The 23,156-nt window shown below is 41.5% G+C and overlaps 2 protein-coding genes across 2 annotated transcripts in view; both read left to right on the top strand.

The window, feature by feature from the left end:
• Positions 1–11,063, top strand: part of LOC124286023 (probable methyltransferase-like protein 24) — a 51,448-nt gene extending 40,385 nt beyond the window's left edge. Inside the window, exons 2-6 of the mRNA XM_046722339.1 lie at positions 5,818–5,917; positions 6,818–6,934; positions 7,669–7,740; positions 8,253–8,424; positions 9,151–11,063. Of these exons, the coding sequence (XP_046578295.1) occupies positions 5,818–5,917; positions 6,818–6,934; positions 7,669–7,740; positions 8,253–8,424; positions 9,151–9,444 (755 nt within the window). The 3' untranslated portion in view covers positions 9,445–11,063. The remainder of the gene's footprint in view (positions 1–5,817; positions 5,918–6,817; positions 6,935–7,668; positions 7,741–8,252; positions 8,425–9,150) is intronic.
• Positions 11,064–16,556: 5,493 nt separating this feature from the next.
• LOC124285998 (zinc transporter ZIP10-like) lies at positions 16,557–19,012 on the top strand. Its single transcript, XM_046722313.1, has one exon. It carries the CDS (start codon positions 16,557–16,559, stop codon positions 18,477–18,479), a length of 1,923 nt encoding a protein of 640 aa, XP_046578269.1. The 3' UTR covers positions 18,480–19,012.
• Positions 19,013–23,156: the final 4,144 nt, after the last annotated feature.

Below are 23,156 nucleotides of genomic sequence, written 5' to 3'. Positions count from 1 at the left end.
CTACACATGAAGAAAAGCCACATAAAATTCAACCGGCCTGTTTACGTGGGGATGAGCATCCTCGATTTATCCAAACACCTGATGTACGACTTTTACTACAACGAGCTTAAGAAACAGTACGACGACAGGTGTGAAGTGCTATACACTGACACGGATTCCCTGCTGATGGAGATTCGAACCGAGGACGTGTACGAGGACATGAAAAAACACCTCGATTTGTAATGACACCAGCGACTACCCCAAGGACCATGCCATACACAGCACGGTAAATAAAAGGTCCTAGGTAAGATGAAGGACGAGTGTGCTGGCACACCCATAGCCGAAAGTACATAGGGTTGAGGCCTAAGATGTACTCCATACTGAAAGCCGACAATAGTGAGATCCGGAAGGCTAAGGGTGTTAAGAAGTACGTGGTGAAACAACACATCAAACACGCCAGATTCAAGGAAGCCCTGTTCAAGACCCGTACCTTTAGACATAAAATGAACACACTTAGAAGTGATGGCCATAAGATATACGGACTGACAATAAACAAGACGTCCCTGTCGCCTATGGATACTAAACGTTGGATAGCTATTGATGGGATAAACACGTACGCGTATGGGCATGAGAAAATTGAACCAAGAACATAGGTATAAATATGTCACGGAACCAGAGAAAGTTTGAGGCTATTTACTATAGCCCGCGTGGGTACTGGAAAGGAGCTAGCGCTGTAGATAAGCTGGCTAAAATGGCGCGAGTACCCCCGGAGGAAGCCAAAGCGTGGCTTGAAAAACAAGCCCTGTGGCAGATCTATTTGTCGCCACCACGCTACGTGCCTAGAAGGAAGTTCGGTATTAACATACCTAATAGCGTTCACCAGGCAGACCTACTGTTCCTACCCCACGACAAGACGTACAAGTATGCCTTAACCGTAGTGGATGTAGCCAGTCGCTACAAGGAAGCCGAGCCCTTGACCACGAAAGATTCGGTCCAGGTAGCCAGAGGATTCGAACGCATATACAAACGCAGTCCGCTGGCGTGGCCAACAGAGCTGCAAGTTGACCACGGGCGGGAGTTCATGGGTGCCGTGTCACAACTGCTAGCCAAACACGATACAAAGGTCAGGCGTGGCACGGCTGGAGCCCATCGCAGCCAAGCCATAGTTGAGAGATTCAATAGGACTTTGGCTGAGCGCTTATTCGGACATCAGTATGTGAGGGAGTTGGCCGCCCCGGGAAAACGATCGACTGAATGGGTCACAAGGTTACCTAAGGTGGTGTCGGCAATCAACCATGAAGTCACCCGTCTCACCGGCAAGAAACCGGCAGACGCTATCAAACTAAAATCAATAGTTGCAGAGTCGGCTGCTCCATTGCGTGGGAAGGAGAAACAGATACCAGATAGGGCCCTAGTTAGGTATCTATACCAGCATGGGGAACATGAGGGTGATAGCCGTAAGCGAGCCACCGATCCTATATGGTCAGTCAAAACTTACAACATAGATAAAGTTGACATGAAAGCCGACGAGCCTAACTTGTACTACTTGAGGGATGGACCAGGCAGAGGGTTTGTAAGAGAAGAATTATTGATCGTACCGTACGGCACAGTGTTACCACCAGTCAACACGGTATAGTGTCACGTGATCTCAGGATAGACCCGTTAAACTGACCTACTTCAGCTAAGTCCGCGGTAGCTCAGTCGGTTGAGTGGTGCGCCCCCATTATGTATAGTCTGCGCAAGCTGTACATGTGGGGTTCGTATCCCGCCGTCACAACTTCGTGTGATGTGAGGTTCTCTCACGGTGAGAGACACAATTCCCCTTGGGAGGAAGCGCAATACATTTCTATTTCTCCCTTGGGGAATTGTGGCTGCCGGGGGACATTTTACTAATTTTTCATAGTAGGGGTAATGGTAGCAAGAGCTAAGGGTCCGACCAAAGCCTTATTTGGGAAATAAGGCTTTGCAGAGGCTTTTGTTGGAACTGGTCCCGGACAATCATTACCTCTACTACTGTCCGCCATTCTTTAAAAACGGTAATTTAGTTAGCCAATAATGAGCAATCAATCACTGTATTGGCGGTTAATCCTTTGACGGAAGGACGTTGTTTTTACGCAGACACCGACACGACAGAGTGTATTCAGTATAGATTAGTAAATCTACATACATAAACACTACCTTTTGACAAATCCGCTGTGTAAGATAAAAGTAATTAATCAATCAGCGTGTTATCGGTTAATCCTTTGATCGATGTTATAATGTTGAATATTTACTCCAGACACAAGAAATGCGAAATGGAAACCTTTGTCGGGTAATCTAAGTGGTGTTACCACTAATTATACCTGTTATAAATTCATTAACTGACCATCAAGTGAATGATGACAAATAACATGTGTAGGTTTATACCACCTAACATGGGTTACAACGAGGGAGTATTAATTGGTGTATTGCATGCAATTTTAATTGATATGTTTTAATATGATTTGATTTAATTTAACTTATGGGCCGACACTGTTTTGAGAATACAAACAGAACTTCATTGTTGCATAAGAAATACATATAAGCATTTGCTGTGTGCTAAAACTGTATGTACCTATTTACCTAAGTAAAATTTCAGATTCTTCTAGCAATAGCAAAATAGGGTTGTTTAGTTTATCGATTCAAATAAATCAAATGTCAATTTTTAATATCATACGTAATATACGTCATATTTTTACATGACATGATTAAATATCGGGGTAAAAAACACAGAAATGGGATCAATTTGGATCAGTCATTATACAAGTAAGGCCTAGCGACACCAAGCGATTTTGACAGAATCCGATCGTCTATGAAAACAAGTTGAAACTCGGAAACTAGGCAAAGCAGGAGACAAAATTAAATGACAGTAGATTGTGAGAACGTATAGCTTTCATTTTCCACAACAGTTGTCACGATTTCAGGTTTATACAAACCTGTAAACAAGATAATTTACCCCCTGAAATGTAGATGAATTCTGCATCGGCCCTCACATCTATATATTTCTCATATGACGTCACAGAGACGCCCCGCTCTGATTGGTTGAAATTTCGTTCGCGGGTGAGAATTGTGCACTGTTGTCAAAAAGGTCGATTTCAGTTGATAAAAGATCGAAGTGAGTAGTTTTAATGACGGGGTTTCATTTATAGCGATGCCAGTTGGTGATTTATGTATTTGTACCCCCCTAGAGTATATGTGATCTTTAAGGCTGGATGTATCTAAAAACATTATGTGTTTATTTTATATGTATTTTATGTATTTATATGTATCTTGTTTACATACATGGGACACTTTAATAAACTATGTCTATCTGTCTGTCTGTCTTTAAACATTCGTTAAGATAAGTTCTGTTTACTATTGTGATGCGGGGGATTTTTGCGTCCCGTTTTTGTGGTCTCCCGCGCGGTTGTGTGTTGTCTTGGTCACCATTCGTTCCGCATGACTTGCTGAGGTAGGACGAAAAATGTCAGTCTACGGGAGCGTTATACACTACTATCTTGTACCAATCCAGTGTAGACGCAGCGTTGTCTTCAAGATCTACTGCCTGTATTCCGCCAGGGGCAAAGCTGTCACAGATTTGACATATGTCTGTATCTATGTGGATACTGTCGCTGTGTTTCGGTCAGAGACAGCGGCCCTCGCTTGTCGGAAACAGGTCATGAAACATGTGTGCAAGTGGGAAAGGAACAATACACTGCCGAGTAAAAGAATGTGTTCACTTTGAATTTAAATCAGTTTGACAGGCATTTTAGAAGTTGATGAATATTAGAAAGGTATGATACTTAATGGATGACAACTTCTTTGTTATATTATGATGCAAATGCATCATAACAATTCATTATAATTACGGAATTGTCATCCATTAAGTATCATACCTTTCTTGTTGATATTTGAAGTTGATACAAAAATCAAACATTATAGAAACTAACTATGTTTCGACAGCTTGTATCGCTGTCACTGAAGTAAATCCTACAAATACTGAAAATACTGGAGAATGGTGGTATCGATCTTTCTATTCACTCACCTTTTCACTGTTTGATAAATATGTCTAATACTGTTGTCGCCCATGTTATTTTCTCACCAGGTTCCACCTGTTGTGAGGGTCTGGTACATGTATTTGATAGTTATTCATAAACAAATGCTCAAGATATAGTTAAAATCGTCGGCTCTACTTTTGGCAGAATTTTCTCCTGGATGTTGGAAGGGTTTTACTGAGTGAACATTAATGAACAGTAACATAATTGTACAAGATCGTTTCTGCTAGGTATGTTTCAAATCAAAATACGTGGTAGCCTAGTGGCTAAAGCATTGGCTCGTCACACGCAAGCAACCAGTAAGATTCGTGAAAAAGAATAATTTTATATAGCCACTTGGCTATTCTATATTGCCAAGTGAGAACTCCCTGTTCGACCCAGAAAATGATCCTCAATAATCTCCAGGGTATACGTTCTGATAATTCTCCAGTACTACTGTGGCATTTGTGTACATGTGTGACTAATACGTTAGTGGCATAACTTACTTCAAGTATGGATCTGGCTTTGCTTCTAAAAGGAAGGTTGCGTTTTGCCAAGTGAGAACTCCCTGTTCGACCCAGAAAATCATCCTCAATAATCTCCAGGGTATACGTTCCGATAAATCTCCACTAGTACTGGAGATTTATCGGAACGTATACCCTGGAGATTATCGAGGATGCAAGAAAATGGGAATGATATAAAAGATTGTAAGGGGCTTCTTTCTTTTCACCGTCTGACCATTATCAATACAAACAGCTCACAAACAAACTCCTGCGAAATATTGACTTCAACTTTTCAATGTACAAGTCACAGAATGAAATTTAATAAATATGTATCAGAACTACACGTGTTCACACATATAGACGTAAACACAGCATATTGAACATATATCCTTCATGACTTGGTTGACACATGTCATCGTATCACAATTGCGTAGACTGATGCTAATGATTAGTGCGGCGTTAAACAACAATCAAACCAAACTCTTTAAAACATTCCTCTATAGCTGCGCTGCCACATGCATATAACTGGTAATACATTCACCTGTTCAGTCACGAATTCTTACCCATTCATAGATTGACTGGTTACCACAGACAAAAAACGCCCACCGGTGAATGCTGTATCACCTTGACTACCCCAAAGTGACAATACCCTGGAGGTCAACCTGTTGGATACATTTTACTTGTCCCCGAGCTGAAGTCATCTTAATCAGCCCGTGAGCTGCTGTTTTTATCAGAGTAAAACTGAGGTTGGAGGGGGGAAAAGTAGTGAACGTTGTGTTTGGTATGTTACCCCTATAAATTAGTGTCAACTTGACATTTGGGAAATGTGGATTGCTAATGCGCCCGAATCACAGTTAATGCTACTACCAGTGCTGCTACTACTTCCACCATAATGTGGCGTAACAATTGTATTGTATGGTTTTGCCTGAAAAGTGTGGGATTTTTGTGTTTTGGTATGAACTGAACTACTAAACTGCAAATGTAATACACAGTTGCTACACTGAAGTTCATGCTTGTACATACACGTTTAATGGTTTCTTTGTATATACTTGCCACAAGACGTAGTGTTGAGACGTTTTCAGAGCAATAATGAAGTTGCCAATCGGCCACACAACCACGTACATACACTCACAGACATGCATGTGTGTGCATATATATCGCGAAAAATGCTAAAACAAGACATGTAATCTCATTTAACTTGCAAATTGTTGAAATGCCATTTTCCTTGGAATGCGAATTTGTGCTTTATGTTTATCGTCGATGCATCTTCAATTAGATTTGATACAGTACTGTTTATATTTCAGTTTTTAAACCACCACCACAACTGCCAGTACAAAGGCTCTCCAATTACAAGGATCCTTTGAAGATAACAGAATGGTGGCAAGCTTCTTCTCTCTTGAAATGGTATGTGATCATGGTCGTCACCGGATTGTCTGACACAGACAGGCATCCAGTATCGATCTATGGGTGGAGGTGACACGGGGGATGGCATGCCGTGGAGGAAATCTTTTGTACGCCATCGGCTCCTGCTTTCTAAATAAATAAAATCAACAAAAAACAAAACATAATCACAAGTCTCTGGCAGACTTTATTTGGGATTTCCGCCTGAATCATAGGATGAGCATTTATGTACTTATAGACCCGTGAAGATCCGGGTTAAAATTGCTAGAATTGCACTTTAAACACCCATGCATGTCGTAAAGCTATCAAATGGTGCTGACACCAGGTAAACTGGTACTTGATACTCAGGCATTAGGCATTTATAGACGAATGTTTTATATACATGCTTGTCGCGACAAGTCACCTGGCAAAATGTATATTTTCATGACTGGCGTAAGAGACCGGGAGGGTGTATTTTCTAACTGATGTTAGGACCGAACTCTTAAAGGGTACTTTCATTCAAAGTAGTGCCGACATAAAGTGTTATTTCATACGATTGAGATACGACTTTTGTTTTGTAATAGATACATTATTTCATTACTCAAGAAACTACCGAGTAGGAGACAGTATACAACCACACAGTGGTGGCTAAATATGAGACAGAAGAAATTGTTATGCGAGTGAGATGTTGTGGATGCAGGTGTCATATATGTGTTTTTTGAACTGAAGTTTGCAGTGCATCGGCAACTTTTTCAGCACTGGAACGTCTTGATAACATTTGTAAATTTTGGCCCAAACCAATTCCCATGTGCATGCGAGTTATAACATAAGCCAGTTCTTGTGCCAAGAATCGCCACAACTATAGGTGCCGTCAGTAATAGAGAAGATAAAACATCATGTGTCCTTGCATGTATCGTGTTGCAGGGACTGGGAGAAGCCCCCCGAGTACAAGTGCAACCCTATCGTAAGGAAAGGCAACTGGCATATCTGTATGGATGGGAACTACGGCGTGAAGCCGCCTTGTCTCGTCTACTCATTTGGGTAAGAAAGGATGCGTTTAATTACAACACATAATTATTTATTTCAATTATATTGTCTCACTATGCATTGTCGTAAAATTTGCACATCGCATTTTCATATTAACACTTGCTAGGGGGTACATAATCTACGTGATCTAAACTACCAGTTGTCAGATTTCCATTTAGCGTGGAAGCCGTTCAGGCTGAGTGGGTTGGATTGGTGAATTTGTATGAGGAGCACTAGATGGATTACTGTGAAAGTGTGGGTTCCAATCCTGGGATGGGACTCGAGAAGAAAGTGCTATCCAAAATGTAACATAAGTCACATCACAATTTGTAACTGAATTATTGTAGATTAAGCACCATTTGTCGAGCATCGACTGTTGGTATTATGTAAATGAATAATTTGTATAGTGTTCGGTATAGATTGATTATTTCCATCACGCTGACATCTTTGTTCGATTCTCCACAAAAGTGAAATGTGTGACCAATTTCTAATGTCCCATCCCTTGATATTGCTTGAATATGGACAAATGTTGAATTTAAATATATACTCACGTGCTTCCTTGGTTGTAAATGGTGTCCAAGTTAAACTTTAACGTGTCGGGGACGAGAGCACATTGTTGATTTTAGAAAACGCCTTGAATACTACTCCAATGAGAAGTAGCCTTATGTACATCCAAGAGTATATCCGACTATTGACCATAACATAGATTTTATATATGAGATCAATATAGAGTGTATTCACTACTGTAGTATCTGGAACGACTGGTCGTTTGACGATGCAATGGGTGCCCTTGGCTGTGAAGTCCATTCTTTTGACCCGAGGTAAGAGAAAATACCTTCACATTATGTGAAAGTACGATTACAAGTAAATGTGTAATTCAAATAGTAAAATCTGTATCACAGGGGCAGGTGTGGTTTCAAAGACCTAGCTATTATCACAGGATAATTCTGTATGCTCATGTGCCACTTACATTAGACTTCTGAACACGACTTCAATTCGAACGCGACTTTAATTCGAACGCGACACAAGAAAAAAATGATTGAAAAGTCAGTGAAGCTGGAGTAAAATCTATCTTTAATTTGCTATAGAAAGGTTTATCTGTGCTGCACCCTGCAGTGACCCTGTGAACTTTGGTGTGAACTTTATATCTCGCTATTTTTAGTTGTTGTCTGATAAAACTGAAACGTCGAGAAATAATCAGAGGAACGAGAAAAATAATAAATTTTATTTGGGGGAATAAACTTAATTGAAATTACGAAAATATATTCAAAGTAACAACACAGAAATAAGGAGAAATTTTGATTTGAGACAATATTTGCTTCTATTGTTTTAGTATTGGCTTGAAATCATTCAACAGAAGTGCGAACGTCCATTTCCACGACATCGGCATATCAGGGACGGACAGCGACACGTTTGTCCCCACTAAAGATATATATGTAAAAACAAAACAAATATGGAAAATCAGACGCCTCGAAACTATCATGCAGATGCTCGGACATACCAATGTAAGTGTTAGTTTCTACTCCCAATATAACCAAAGTCAAGGACACAAATGTAAGGGCTACTTCTCCTGCAGAAAAACTGAATCCAAGGACGTACACATGTAGATGTGTCTTTTACAGATAGAGATAAGCCCAAGCACACACATACACACACAAATGTTGACACAGTCCAAGGACATACACATGTAGATGTGTCTTTTACAGATAGAGATAAGCCCAAGCACACACATACACACACAAATGTTGACACAGTCCGAGGACATACACATGTAGATGTGTCTTTTACAGATAGAGATAAGCCCAAGCACACACATACACACACAAATGTTGACACAGTCCAAGGACATACACATGTAGATGTGTCTTTTAAATATAGAGATAAGCCCAAGCACACACATACACACACAAATGTTGACACAGTCCAAGGACATACACATGTAGATGTGTCTTTTAAATATAGAGATAAGCCCAAGCACACACATACACAAGCCCAAGCACACACATACACACACAAATGTTGACACAGTCCAAGGACATACACATGTAGATGTGTCTTTCACAGATAGAGATGCGTCCAAAGACACATACACATACACACAAATGTAGACACAGTCTGACCATGAAATGTGAACATAATACGAGAACATACTATGAGTACCTGAAATGAACACACGAAATGCGTACATGGGATGAGTAACTGATATGAGAACATGAGATATATGTTTCTAGAGACACATCGATGTCTTGAAGATCGACGTGGAGACTAGCGAATGGCCAACAGCGAAGGATCTGGCAGAGTCAGGAGTCCTGTCCAAGGTGAAGCAGTTCGCGGTGGAGTGGCACTTGTTTCCCACCTATCCCAGCAAGGACAAATACGTGGAGTTTTATACCAGTGTACAGGGCATGAAAGAAAAGGGTTTACGCACATTTAGAGCTGATTTCCATAACAGAAACTACGGGGAAAAGAACTGGATTATGCAGGCAGATGTGAATTACGTGAATATACTTTATAAGGGGAACTGAACCATAGGTAACTTTCGAATTCTCATCATTTTAAACGTATGCATCTAGGAAAACGATTTATTCCTTGAGTTATATATTTTTATACTTTTTCTGTTTTCTTGATATCTGGACCGAAATCGCATTTTGATGAATGCATAAGGCAGATTTACACGGGAAACAGCACGATGGCGAACTCCCTAAACATTGTTACCGTGAAGAGTGGTCATGACAGAGTTCTCAGTCTGTTTCAAGCACAGGAACCTATGTCAAATGACACGTGGGAAAATGTTAAGGCTTCGCCTATATTTTGCCACATAGTAGGGGTTTGTGTGAACATTCCTTCGTTTCGATAGCGTTTGTTTTGTGAACATTCCTGCTTCTATGAAGGAACATCCTACAACACTGTGATAACTATATTGTTAGGTGTAATCATGAACATGATTGGCAGGATGCACTCGCAAAGGCCTTAAATCTTTTATTCAAGGAATATCTCTGTTTAGATGCCTGGATATTGAAACTGGAAGGTAGATTAATATCCTACGGAGCGTTAAATCCTGTTCAAAAAGTGTCAGTAATGATGGGTATGTGGACGACAAATTCATCTTTTTGCTAGTCTGCTATGGATATACGCAACTAAGGGTAAATTATCTACTACAGAAGTTATCCTACGTCATTTTGTCTATAAATGATTATGAAAGTGCACATTTATCAAGCTATGCCACCGCGAGCTATATTGTTATGATGATGTCTATACCACTCCATCGATACTACTGCCACAAATGTAAGCTGGCAGTGGGCCTATATTGGTGAGAAATATACCAAGTAAGTAAAATCCGTTGTTCATCGGTTCAATCCCAGATTGCCTATTTAATCATATATTGGGCGAAGGAAGGGTGTTCGCGAACCTCTTGTTTATATGCCCAATCTATACTGAATTAAGAAACATGTATATATCTGTTTACAGCCTAACCTCTACTCATTTAGGGGCGGTGGGGTAGTGGTTAAAGCGTTCGCTCGTCACGTCGAAGACTCACGTTCGAGTCCCCACATGGGTACAATGTGTAAAGCCCATTTCGGGTGTTCCCCGCCGTGTCATTGCTGAAATATTGCAAAAGGCGGCCAAAACTAAACTCACTCACTCACTCTACCCATTTATGAGTTAGTAGGCATCACCTCTTATCTTATGAATCATAATTTAACTTGCAACTGTTTGTAAAGCCTTAAGGGGCGGTGGGGTAGCCTAGTGGTTAAAGCGTCGGCTCGTCACGCCGAAGACCCGGGTTCGAATCCCCACATGGGTACAATGTGTGAAGCCCATTTCTGGTGTCGCCCGCCGTGATGTTGCTGGAATATTGCTAAAAGCGGCGTAAAAACCAAACTCAGTCAGTCAGTCAGTTGTAAAGCCTAACAGAGAATTATGTAATTGTTCATCATTAACTGTACATGGATCCATGACCTAATTTCCGAAATATACAATATGTAAATCAAGATTCGCTTTGATGTCATCGAATATGGAAATATCCAGGACCAGAGTTACTTCGGGATATCTTCCACACCTGAATACTGGAACAGTTAAACAGTGTAACGTGCCAATGTAACATTAATTTACGTCATTAAAATGCGCTCTGGAGCCTTGGGAATGAGTATTTATCTTTCACAAAAATGCGTTTTGTCTTCATATATAGATATATAAGACTGAGTGAGAATAGTTAGACGCTGGTACTTATATACACCATGTGGTCGACTACACATGTATACTCTTAGAAAAAAGTTGGGGAACCTGAACTTGCAATTTGGATAGGTAGTATAATCGTTAACAAACCTTTCAAAGACAGACATCTTATGAACACATCACCATTTCTCTTTATCACCCCCCCTAAACACAACGGATGGTATGCACGTGCACAACTATATAGCCCTTTACACGTGCATGCGGTCATTCTTGATTTTGACGGTTTTCAAAAAGGTCGATAAATTACTGTAGATCATTTATTTTGATAATCATCTTGCATCACGCAGTTGTTAGTGTTTGTTTCTAGCCGTTTTTTGTTTGTTTTTTAAAATGAAAATCGTAGGCATGCAAATTTCATGTCAAACACAAATCATCTTTCAAGAGCGATTAATGTATAAACAACTATGGTCATAAGGAAGTGCAGGTGATGATGCACTCTCAACACAGTCCTTATTATCATAGCAATATTGATGGACTCCGATATATCTCCCAATTTGTTTCAATCGTAAACTAAAAATGAAGTTACCCAAATGTTTTAAAAAGTATATGTGTGTTTGAGGCTTCGTCATGTAAGCAGCCTGTTATTAAGTAGAAACGAGAGAAACATCATAGAGTGATAACAATAGGCTTCATGTAATATCCAATTACACTTTAGGAACGACGGTTACATGCATGCATTCATACATCTACCCCTACACACCCTACCCCGTCCCCCTCACGCACACATGTATGTATACATACCTACCTAGATATCTATGCAACTGAAAAAAAAACCGTAAGCAACCCTAAATATGTTTATCTTTAACATAACTTTGTTCAGGTTTAGCTTTGTTTAAGAGTGTACATTACACTAAGTCACAATGAGACTCCTGCACCTACATGCACCTTACACATATACAGTTCACTATCTTATTATGAGACACTGGTACTTGAATCCACTATGTGGTCGACCACACATAGCCATTACGTTATCTCATTGTGGTACTTATGTCCATCATGTTGTCGATTACATGACCTTGTCACACTGTAAGATACATACACTTGGAAAAAAGTTAAGCACCCAAGTAAATTGTAAAGCTGCATGTTTTTTTTCTGTAAGATTATATCTTGACTACAAGAAAACACAAAAAGTACAGTTTCATTCAACGTTTTAATAATGGTTATGGCACAATTAAATACACAACTCATCTGTTGGGTTCAAAATGATACCTGTTTAAAGTATTTTAGCGATAACTGCCTGCAATGGAAGAGGAAACTGTCGCCATTCTATGTGCAAAGCTCCGTCCGACTCCCGCCTATTTTGGAGGTACACGTTCCTGTATCCGTCGCCCGATAAAGTCCCAAATGTGTTCCAGGGGATTCAGATCTGGACTCATGGCAGGCTTCAGAAGGCTAGTAACTGCACAGGAATGGTGTGGCCTAGCGTTGTCATCCATACATACAGGTGTTGTAGCAAGTGGATGGTTATCAAAATATGGTACAACAACTGGATCCAGCACTTCCTGGCGGAAACTCAAAAGTTGAGGAAACACAAAAGTGGAGAAAACACAAAAGTGGAGAAACACAAAGTGGAGAAACACAAAAGTGGAGGAAACACAAAAGTGGAGAAAACACAAAGTGGAGAAACACAAAGTGGAGAAACACAAAAGTGGAGGAAACACAAAAGTGGAGGAAACACAAAAGTGCAGAAAACACAAAGTGGAGAAACACAAAAGTGGAGAAACACAAAAGTGGAGAAAACACAAAACGTGGGGAAAACACAAAAGTGGAGAAACACAAAAGTGATATAAACACAAAAGTGGAGAAAACACAAAAGTGGGGGAAACACAAAAGTGGAGGAAACACAAAAGTGGATAAAACACAAAAACGGAACCACGTGGAAGTGGGGTAGCTAAACACACCAACATAAACTGAACGTTGTGGTCGTATCCCAGATCTGGTTGCTGGACACCCGTGAAGGTCCGACTTAGAATTGATCATCAGTAACCCATGCCTGTCGAAAGAGGAGACTAACCGGATCGGGTGGTCAGGTTCGCTGACTTGGTTGGCACATGTCATCGGTTCCCAACTGAGTAGATCGATGTTCATGCTGTTGATCCCTGGCTTGTCTGGTCCAGATCCGATTATTTAGAGACCGCCCCCATATAGCTGTAATATTGCTGAGTGCGGCGTAAAACTAAACTCACTCACTCAATCAATCACTCACTGGTCACTATACACATCCAGTTTAAATTAACGGTACATTGTGACACAGATGAAAATCTTCTGCCACACGTACTTCCCATTGTGCAACTAAAGTAGGCATTTTTAACGCAACAACACACAGCTCTGACACACTCTCATGTGGCCATATCAGATAATGGGAATATATGACCTTCACCTTGACAGTTGTTTGTTCCATGTGTGCCAAGATAAAACACAGTCAGTGACAATGACAATTTATGATCTGTTGAGTAAAACAGATGACAAAACCAAAATCACAAGTTCATTAACTACCATGACGAAACAATGAGGGAAATATATGAAGGTTTCTGCTACACATGTCATCGTATCCTAGTTGCGTAGATCGATGTTCATGCTGTTAATCACTGGATTGTCTGATTGTCTGGTTCAGACTCGATTATTTACAGACCGCCGGCATATTACTGGAATATTGGCGTTCGGCGTTCGGCATTACGCTACAAAGAACAAACAAAATAACAAGTGGAATCTTAAACATATCACCTTAAAAATAATATTTGGTCTTTTAGGCACATTTCTAACATGGTTGTGAAATCCATTTTTATCCCCGTCTCCACTAAACCAGCCTATTTGTACAAAGCTTCCCCGTCGCTCATTACCTTTTCCACCCTCGAGTAGGAATGTCTGAGCGTTAAATAGACATAATCAAATTAAACAAAAGTTCTTTTCATTTTTAAAATCGGTATACATGTATTTTCTTTTGCGCCTCTGTGTCATGTACTTGCAAGTATACTGTAGCTGAAGTCCGCGTCAACGTTAATCCGATATTTGACTGTGTCAGCTTGTTCTTTAGCCCATTGTTACCCGAACGATACCGTATAAAAGCTTACGTCAATAGGATCCGACCTATTGTATTTGCTTTGTCCTCTTCAGATACCTCTTAAATGAGAAATGATAATATTTAGGCCAAGTTGATGTGTGGCTCTAAGGAAAGCCCTGAGACGACCACTCATTGTTGGTGGGTTGACTGATCTGCAGTGGAGTACCGCCACTGTATGTTGTTAGTTCTTCAAATTTGAAGTTCTTAATCAGGATAGGGACATGAGGGAGGGAGTTTAGTTTTACGCCGCTTTTACCAATATTAGGTAACCTGCGCCATTGCTGTACCAACATGGCGCCCAAATCTTGAACACTCTTGGGTTGAAGTCTTAAAGCACAAAGACTTCTTCAAAGAGCATCCTGTACGTGTTCCATGGGACTGAGGTCAGGTGATCTCCATGATGTCAATACCCGCATTTCTCAGGAGAGTTAGCCATCTGTAGGTGCAACTGTACCCAGCGAAGACGTTCATCAGGACTTACCCGGGTCAGAATCGACCCAACATAAGAGTGAGTGAGTATGGCTTTACACCGCTTTTACCAATATTCCAGCAATATCACGGCGGGGACACCAGAAATGAGCTTCACATATCATACCCATGTAGGGAATCGGACCCGGGCCTTCGGCGTGACGAGCGAAGGCTTTAACCACTAGGCTACCCCATAATTTTGTGTGTTTACTTTGGAGATGTTAGGTGAATTTTCCGACATGAAGCACGGTCTATTTGGATTTCCATGCGAATTTCATGTTTATACCCGTAATATACCAGTAATATATATTGAGAGTGATAAATATCAAGCAATATAATTATAAATAGCAATGAGTTTCAAATCAATATCAGTTACATGTATTTAATCAACATCATACGGAAACGGAGTGCTTACATATCACTACAGTGGGGTTATTTTAGTCTGAGCTTTCAGGAGTCTTTTGTTTCAGCGTATCCTTCTTTTGAAATTCCACCAGGGGTATGACAGCAAGGTTGCATTCAAGTTCAAACTACCGGCAGACATCGTGTGCACTTAATTATCATAAGACTCACCACGATACTTTCAGTTTCACACACACACGCACGCACGTACGAACGGACGCGTGCGTACGTGTGTGTGTCTCAAAAACAGTTTACACACACACACACACACACACACACACACACACACACACACACATATATATATATATATATAAACTGTTTTTGGACTTATTTCCAAATATGGATTTAATTCCTTCTGGTAGGGCACGACAGGATGCTTGGCTTGAAAACCACGAGCTGATCACGAATGACCCATTCAGTCCATAATAGAAAGAAAGGAAATTTTCCATATCATGACCAACACGTATATCACGTGCCTGTCTTGCGATAAATCTCAGCGGGTTGCGTACGTCCTGTTGTAATATGATCAGGGAAGCCCAGATGCGTCACGGGGTCACCTTTACTTGCTTCCCAGCCCAGAGCAGTTGCTACGTAACATAATACTTACCAGTTCCTTATATAACCTACGAAGATGCATTTCTTGAGACGTTTAAGGGACGGGGTGACTTTGTGGTTAAAACGTTCTGTTTCCATTCCTCGCATTGTCCTGTGTGAGAAGTCAGTACCTGTTATACCCTCACCTCAACACTGTTTGTATATTGATTAAGGTGACGTAAACCAAACTTACCGACTTATTTACGACATTACGTAAACGAACAAACATCAACAAACGTGTTGTGTTCCCCAGCCAGGTTAATGTCTGTGTCACATCTCAGGGGTCAAATGGCCTGGCCAATTCACCGATCATATTTTGTGTTATTCTACTCAGGTATAGATGACAGGTAGATCCACTTTGTTGTAGACACACTGTTTACTGACTGTAGCCAGCTCAAGATTACACCTATTGTATTGCGTGTAGTATGTCAACGATGATATAGATATATCTAAAAGGGCAAAGTGCGCACCTGTCTAGCGGATTACTACTCAAGTAGTTTGTATTTACTTTGTGTCACATGCATACCCCTCACGATTACAATACACCGCAAACGATGTTCGGCAGAAAAAGTAGAAAAGCAACCTGGTGAATGTATAATATTCAGTGAGGAGTTCATTCTATGAAGTTAGTTGTCCCGGTGTGTCAGCTGGAGGGTGTGGCGGCGTGTAATTGGTCCATCTGGAGGCTTGTTTACCGGCACACGGCTCTGTCTTTCTTGGAGGAGAATCTCACAGTCTGTCAGCATGGCGACTGCGACGGTGGTAATGTTAGTGCTTGTTCTGTTGGGACTCTCAGATCTGTGTGTAGCCAGACGTGCCGCTAACGCTACAGGGAGTGTTACCCATCCTTTTCGGGCACCTGTGCACGTACACATGCATAGTGACCGCGTCAGGCGCAAGAATAACTCCACTTACATCAAAGATGAAGGGGACTATTTCCTGAAGAAGATATTTGAGAAGTATGGACGTGGGGAGAAACAGATGGGCTTGGCTGACTTTGAATTGTTGTTAGGACGAATAGGATTCGAACCTGAACGGGTCGATGGTGCCGAGGTGGAAGGCCATGACGAACCACATCGTGACCCTAGTGCGAGCACCGAGCAGGAAGTGCACGATGATGATGACCATAAGGACAGTGAAAACTCCCACTCAAAACATGACATGAACAACCGTCACAGAGAACATGGCAAGAACGACCATCACAGAGAACATGGCATGAACAACCATCACAGAGAACATGACATGAACAACAGCCATCACGAACGTGCTAACACTGACCACAAGTCTAAGACGAGCAGTGGATGTGACCATAAGGAGAACCATGGTCAAGGGGTCAAGGACAACAGTGATCATGACGGACACGGAGATAAAGGACGTGTGCAGACGGAGAGTGACCGAGGCCAGACAGGTCACAGGGCTAATGGGGGACCACGTGTACGCAGGGGGGTCAACCCGCGAACGAGACATGGGATACAACATGACTCCCATACTGTTGTCATCCATACCCACGACCTCCACACTGACTGTCTCTCTGTGCAAGAACTCATGAAAATCTTCCATGTTGATGAAAGAGGTAAGGTTGGCAAAAAAGACTTGTTATTCATGTCCCCAGCTATTTTATATCAGCTTGACAATCCTCATTGTCGTCGTCGACATGATGGGCCCCATCACCACCACGTTGAGGCGAAATCCACAGACTCTGCAGCAGTTTGGGTTTGGGGATACAGTGTAGCTGCTGTCGTCGTCATCAGTCTCGTCGGCTTGTTAGGTGTGGCTGTCATTCCAATTATGCAGAAATTCTTCTACAATCAGCTATTGCAATTCCTCGTAGCTGTGGCAGTCGGTGCCCTCACCGGGGACGCTATGCTACATCTTCTGCCCCACGCCATCGCCGGCGGGGAGACGGCAGCAAGAGCTGACGAGGACCACGACCATGGCCATCTGGACAGTGTCTGGAAGGGACTTTGTGGGCTGCTGGGAATCTATTTCTTCTTTATCGTTCAGCAACTGATGACCATCCTGACGGGCACGAGGAACAAGAGGAGGGCCAAGAGGAGAGCCAAGAGGAAGGCAAAATATGCATTTAAGGATGAATCGGAACAGTCCGCAGTTGCTGTGAAACTGTCCTCGTACACCGAGTCTGACTGGGAACAGAGCGATGGCATGGCGGCAAATGGCAGCAGTGAAGAGACCCAAAGGGAACAAAGAGTGCCACTGAAACAGGAAACAAGTCTGAAGGAGAGGAGTGGGTCAGTCACTGGTCACACTGGTCACACTGCCCACGGCCACTCCCACCATGACGGCCCCCTCCCCGGCTCAGTTTCCGCAGTAGCATGGATGGTCATCCTTGGGGACGGCGTCCATAACTTCAGCGACGGCCTAGCTATAGGGGCTGCCTTCGCTAACAGCATCACAGGAGGAATCAGTACATCCATCGCTGTCTTCTGTCACGAACTTCCCCACGAGATCGGGGACTTCGCCGTGCTCCTGAAAGCTGGAATGTCAGTCAAGCAGGCAGTAGTGTATAACTGTCTGTCCTCCGTTCTGTGTTTTATCGGGATGCTGATTGGTGTCGTGTTGGGAAACATTGAAGAAGCTTCCCTGTGGATTTTTGCATCTGTTGGTGGAATGTTTATCTACATCTCTTTGGTAACTATGGTACCGGAACTGACGTCAACGGATACCCAGAATCCTCTGCGCGACCTCTTCTTACAATGCGTAGGCGTGTGTGTTGGATCTGGCATAATGTTGATCATAGCCATTTACGAGGAGGACCTTCTGAACGCTCTGGGCTGAACACTGACTCACTCTCTGCTGTCTGCGAGGACCTTCTGAACGCTTTGGGCTGAACACTGACTCACTCTCTGCTGTCTGCGAGGACCTTCTGAACGCTCTGGGCTGAACACTGACTCACTCTCTACTATTTTCGAGGACGGCCTACAGAACGTTTTATGCTGAACATTGACTCATTCTCTGTTGTGTCCAAGGACAGTCTACTGAACGCACTGGGCTGAACAAATTAACTCACTCTCTGCTGTTTACGAAGACGGCTTGCTGTTCGCTCTCCGTTAAACATAGACTCACTGTTGCTGCGTAAAAGGCCTGCCTTCTGAACTAGCTTGGCTGAACATCGACTCACTGTTGCTGCGTAAAAGAATGGCCTTCTAAAACTGGCTTTACTGTACATTGTCTCACTCTTAGAAACAAGTGCCGCACATGTGTAATAGCGTGATCGGTGGTCTATTTACTCTGTTAGCCAGACTGAATGTAGTCACAATGTAATCATTTTAACGACATTTATATGTATATCTTGCTACGTGAAATATATCCAAACCTTGAAATAGGTTGATAATGATTCTGTTTCTATAACCTCGTTTGTATTTGCTGAACACAAACATGACAAGGATAGAACACGATCTAACAATGCCGGTTGTGTAGCATATACTCAGGCAGGTGGGGACATTGAAATATCATTCATGATATCATCATAAATGTAACACTGACTGACGATACAGAATCTACATCGTATTACTGAGTGGTACTGAGGAACCCGTGAAGATCCGGGTTAGATTTAGTCTTCAGTAAACTCATGCTTGTCGTAAAAGGCGACTAACGGGATCGGGTGGTCAGTCTCGCTGACTTGGATGACCGATGTCAACGTATCCCAGTTGCGTAGATCGATATTCATGTTGTTGATCACTGGATTGTCTGGTCCAGACTCGATTATTTATATGGCCGCCGCATATAGCTGAAATGTTGCTGAGTGTGGCCTTAAACAACATCCAACCATTCCTTAGGTGCCCAGGATGTTGTCAATCAGTTATTGACGATGTATCTAGAGTGTCTGTCTATGGTTACTAATGTGCCGAGAGAGGTAGGGCGCCATGTTAATCTATGATTGCTTGTGTGTTCAGGGTGAGGCGCTGTGTTTGTATATTATTGCTGGTGTGTCTAAATTGAGGCACTACGTCTGTCTATGATTGCTGATGCGTCTAGAGGGGGCACAATGTTTGTCTATGATTGCTGATGTGTCTAGGGTGTGTCACTACGTCTGTCTATGACTGCTGGTGTGTCTAGGGTGAGGCACTATATCTGTGTAGGATTGCTGATGTGTCTAGGGTGAGGCACTATATCTGTCTATGATTGCTGATGTGTCCAGGGTGAGGCACTATGCCTGTCTATGATTGCTGATGTGTCTAGGGTAGGGCACTATGTTTGTCTATGATTGCTGGTGTGTCTAGGGTGAGGCACTATGTTTGTCTATAATTACGCTGATGTGTCTAGGGTGAAACACTATGTCTGTCTATGATTGCTGGTGTGTCTAGGGTGAGGCACTATGTTTGTCTATGATTGTTGATGTGTCTAGGGTTTGGCACTATGTCTGTCTATGATTGCTGGTGTGTCTAGGGTGAGGCACTATGTTTGTGTATGATTGCTGGTGTGTCTAGGGTGAGGCACTATATTTGTCTATGATTGCTGATGTGTCTAGGGTGAGGCACTATGTCTGTCTATGATTGCTGGTGTGTTTAGGGTGAGGCACAATGTTTGTCTATGATTGCAGATGTGTCTAGGGTGAGGCACTATGTTTGTCTATGATTGCTGGTGTGTCTAAGGTGAGGCGTATTAATCAAGGCCGTGTGTAGGCAAGTGTGCATTAATCAAGCGTGTGTGTAGGTAAGTGTGTATTAATTAAGACTGTATGTAGGCAAGTGTGTATTAATCAAGACTGTATGTAGGCAAGTGTGCATTAATCAAGGTTGTGTGTTGGCAACCGTGTATTAATCAAGGCTGTGTGTAGGCAACTGTGTATTAATCAAGGCTGTGTGTATTAATCATGGCTGTGTGTAGGCAAGTGTGTATTAATCAAGGCTGTGTGCAGGTAAGTGTGTATTAATCAAGGTTGGGTGTAGGCAAGTGTGTTTTGATCAAGGCTGTGTGTAGGCAAGTGTGTATTCATCAAGGTTGTGTGTAAGCAAGGGTGTTTGATCTATGTGTAGGCGAATATTTATTTGTTATTTGACATTTGCGTGTGTTTAAACGGTGTTTGCCCATTGTGGATACTTTTTCGCATATCCTGTTGGAGAAGGCGTCAGTTTACCCAACGTATAGTCCAGTTCACGGTGAGAACAACACGGTTATTCATGGTTTCAAAACATTATTTTTTTTGTGTGCATAGTGAATAATAGTGTGTGTTAGTCGCCTCTTACGACAATCATGGGACACTGGAGGTTCATTATAACCCGGACCTTCACGGGTCACATCATAACAGAAAACTCATAACAAAAACTTATTTACTGTACAAAAGAACGTTTTTCCAATGACGACAAATTGCAATCAGAATAACTATGGACACATGTCCAAACTGAAGGCGGTGATGAGAATGCAGTATCACATGTCCAACATTACTGTCGCAGTTGTGACTGAAAACATGGAGCGATGTCTCTCATGGCTGCCAAACTGTAGAAAATGTTGAGCTATTGTATTGTCTGTCGTTCAAGATGATCACGTCAACTTGCCTTAGGGACGCCCTCAGGCGTCAAATCAAACTTACATAACGTCTACAGTGTGGTTATTCGCAAATGTGCGGTATGCGGTTCAGCAGTGTCGTATACAAAATGTACACAAAGCGCAGCTTGTGCTGTTTATATTGAATTTTAACTATTCTGTTTGCGTGGAAGCTTTCTTTGCATGGCGTATCACTGTCTATCATATTTTTAATTCAAATCATTGCAATTCAATTCAATTCAATTCTTTATTCTCATAAACCACCTTGATGATACAGGAGCATATATTGTGAAAATATAATGATATTCATCTGCGATGCTTTTAGAAGTGCACAGTTGACAAGTTCTCTCGTTCCTTGGAATATTATAACAGCGGCCCGTCTCAGTAGGTAAACTAAACAATGCACTTGTTGGCCTTTGATGCGAGTGATATAGAAGCGTGATGATGCCACACCACATGGTGTCTGCAGTGTAAAAGAACACTATCATCTACATAGAAGCTAGTTACATCTGCATAGGTAATATATATCTCCACACAGAGGATACTTCCACATACGTGGAACCCTTTTCAATATCATTGGAAATATAAGGTGAATATCTGGTAATAATTACGTCAGAATATGTCTTTAACAAATACGTTTTTTTCTTTCTTTTAGTTGTACCAAGGAGGTTTAATCTTTAGAATAAATAGCAAACACAAAAACAGCAATATAATGTATGAGTACTTCGGTGATATTAAGTACCATTGTGATCAAACAGGAATAGAGGTATCGTTCCTGTTTGAAGTAGCTCTAATATTCCTACGCCAATATGAATTTTGATCACCCTGAAATACAATAAAGTGACATAAACATAAGTGCATGGTTAAGTTCCCATGCCTTATTTCTAATTCCTCCACCTATAACCAAACAGCGAGAACTGATAATTATTAAAGAAATATCTACATACGGCTCATTTATAGTGTCACATACATGTACTTCAAAACTCTCTGAATGTGATGTATATGTAATAAACTGAGCTGCAAAAGAAACGCAAGTTCCAGTTTGTTTGAAATGTAATTGTAACTCATAATTCCATTAAGTAGGAATTGAACTGATGGCGTACAATATGGCGTCACAAAACCATCAACAATGAACCTAAAACATGAATATTGCTCTTAGGCGACATATATGTAAATTCACACACTCATTCAGTGATTTTATTTTAGGATGATGGTTTGGATGTGGTTTGTTGTCTTTGTGGTGGCCACTCATGGTGGAAATCACCATGAAAATATACTCGTCACAATGCCTTATTTGTCATAGGTCCCTCCCTTTCATCTGGCATTTCCGACACTATTTGTCACACAATATCCTAATTCAAAGAAAATCATAGAAAAGAACAAGTCAGACTACAAAATTCGTAAACTTTTGGAAGCAGTACACATCAAGAAGATAGGATCCGCCCTCAACAGAGATGAAGGATAGTACATTCCCAATGCCTACCATCACTTGATAAAGTACTCAATAATATTTCTTGTGTACATTACCTGTTTCAATACAACTATGTACATCACCCCCATCCATTGTCTATACATCCACCTGGCTTCCTATAAGTTCTAATTCAGGTCTTGTATATCACCCTTCTGGCTTCCAATCAACTTACTCAATCTCTTAGACAAGCGTTGTACATCAACCTCATCTATTGTATAAACAACTTATTCCCTATCTACTGTAACAACAACTCCTGTATATATTCTCTCAATTTGTTACTCATGTATCACTTGCTTAACAACGACATTAGAATCTATGTCAAACCGCCGCCTCCACAGAATAAAAGAAGTTGTATATCCATAATAATTGTCATTATTCTTCATCAACTTAACTTCTAAAATGTCCATCAAAGAAATAATTCAATTGGTTGGTGTGATTAAGTTGGTTAAGACAATTCGAATCCAGTCATGTCATAAAATATGTAATTCCTTAAGTCA

Source organism: Haliotis rubra, unplaced genomic scaffold, assembly GCF_003918875.1.
Source record: "Haliotis rubra isolate DU_JTF1 unplaced genomic scaffold, ASM391887v1 Scf372, whole genome shotgun sequence".
NCBI classification, from domain to species: domain Eukaryota; kingdom Metazoa; phylum Mollusca; class Gastropoda; order Lepetellida; family Haliotidae; genus Haliotis; species Haliotis rubra.
Note: the sequence above shows the minus strand (reverse complement) of the source record. Positions and strands in the feature narration are given on the sequence as shown.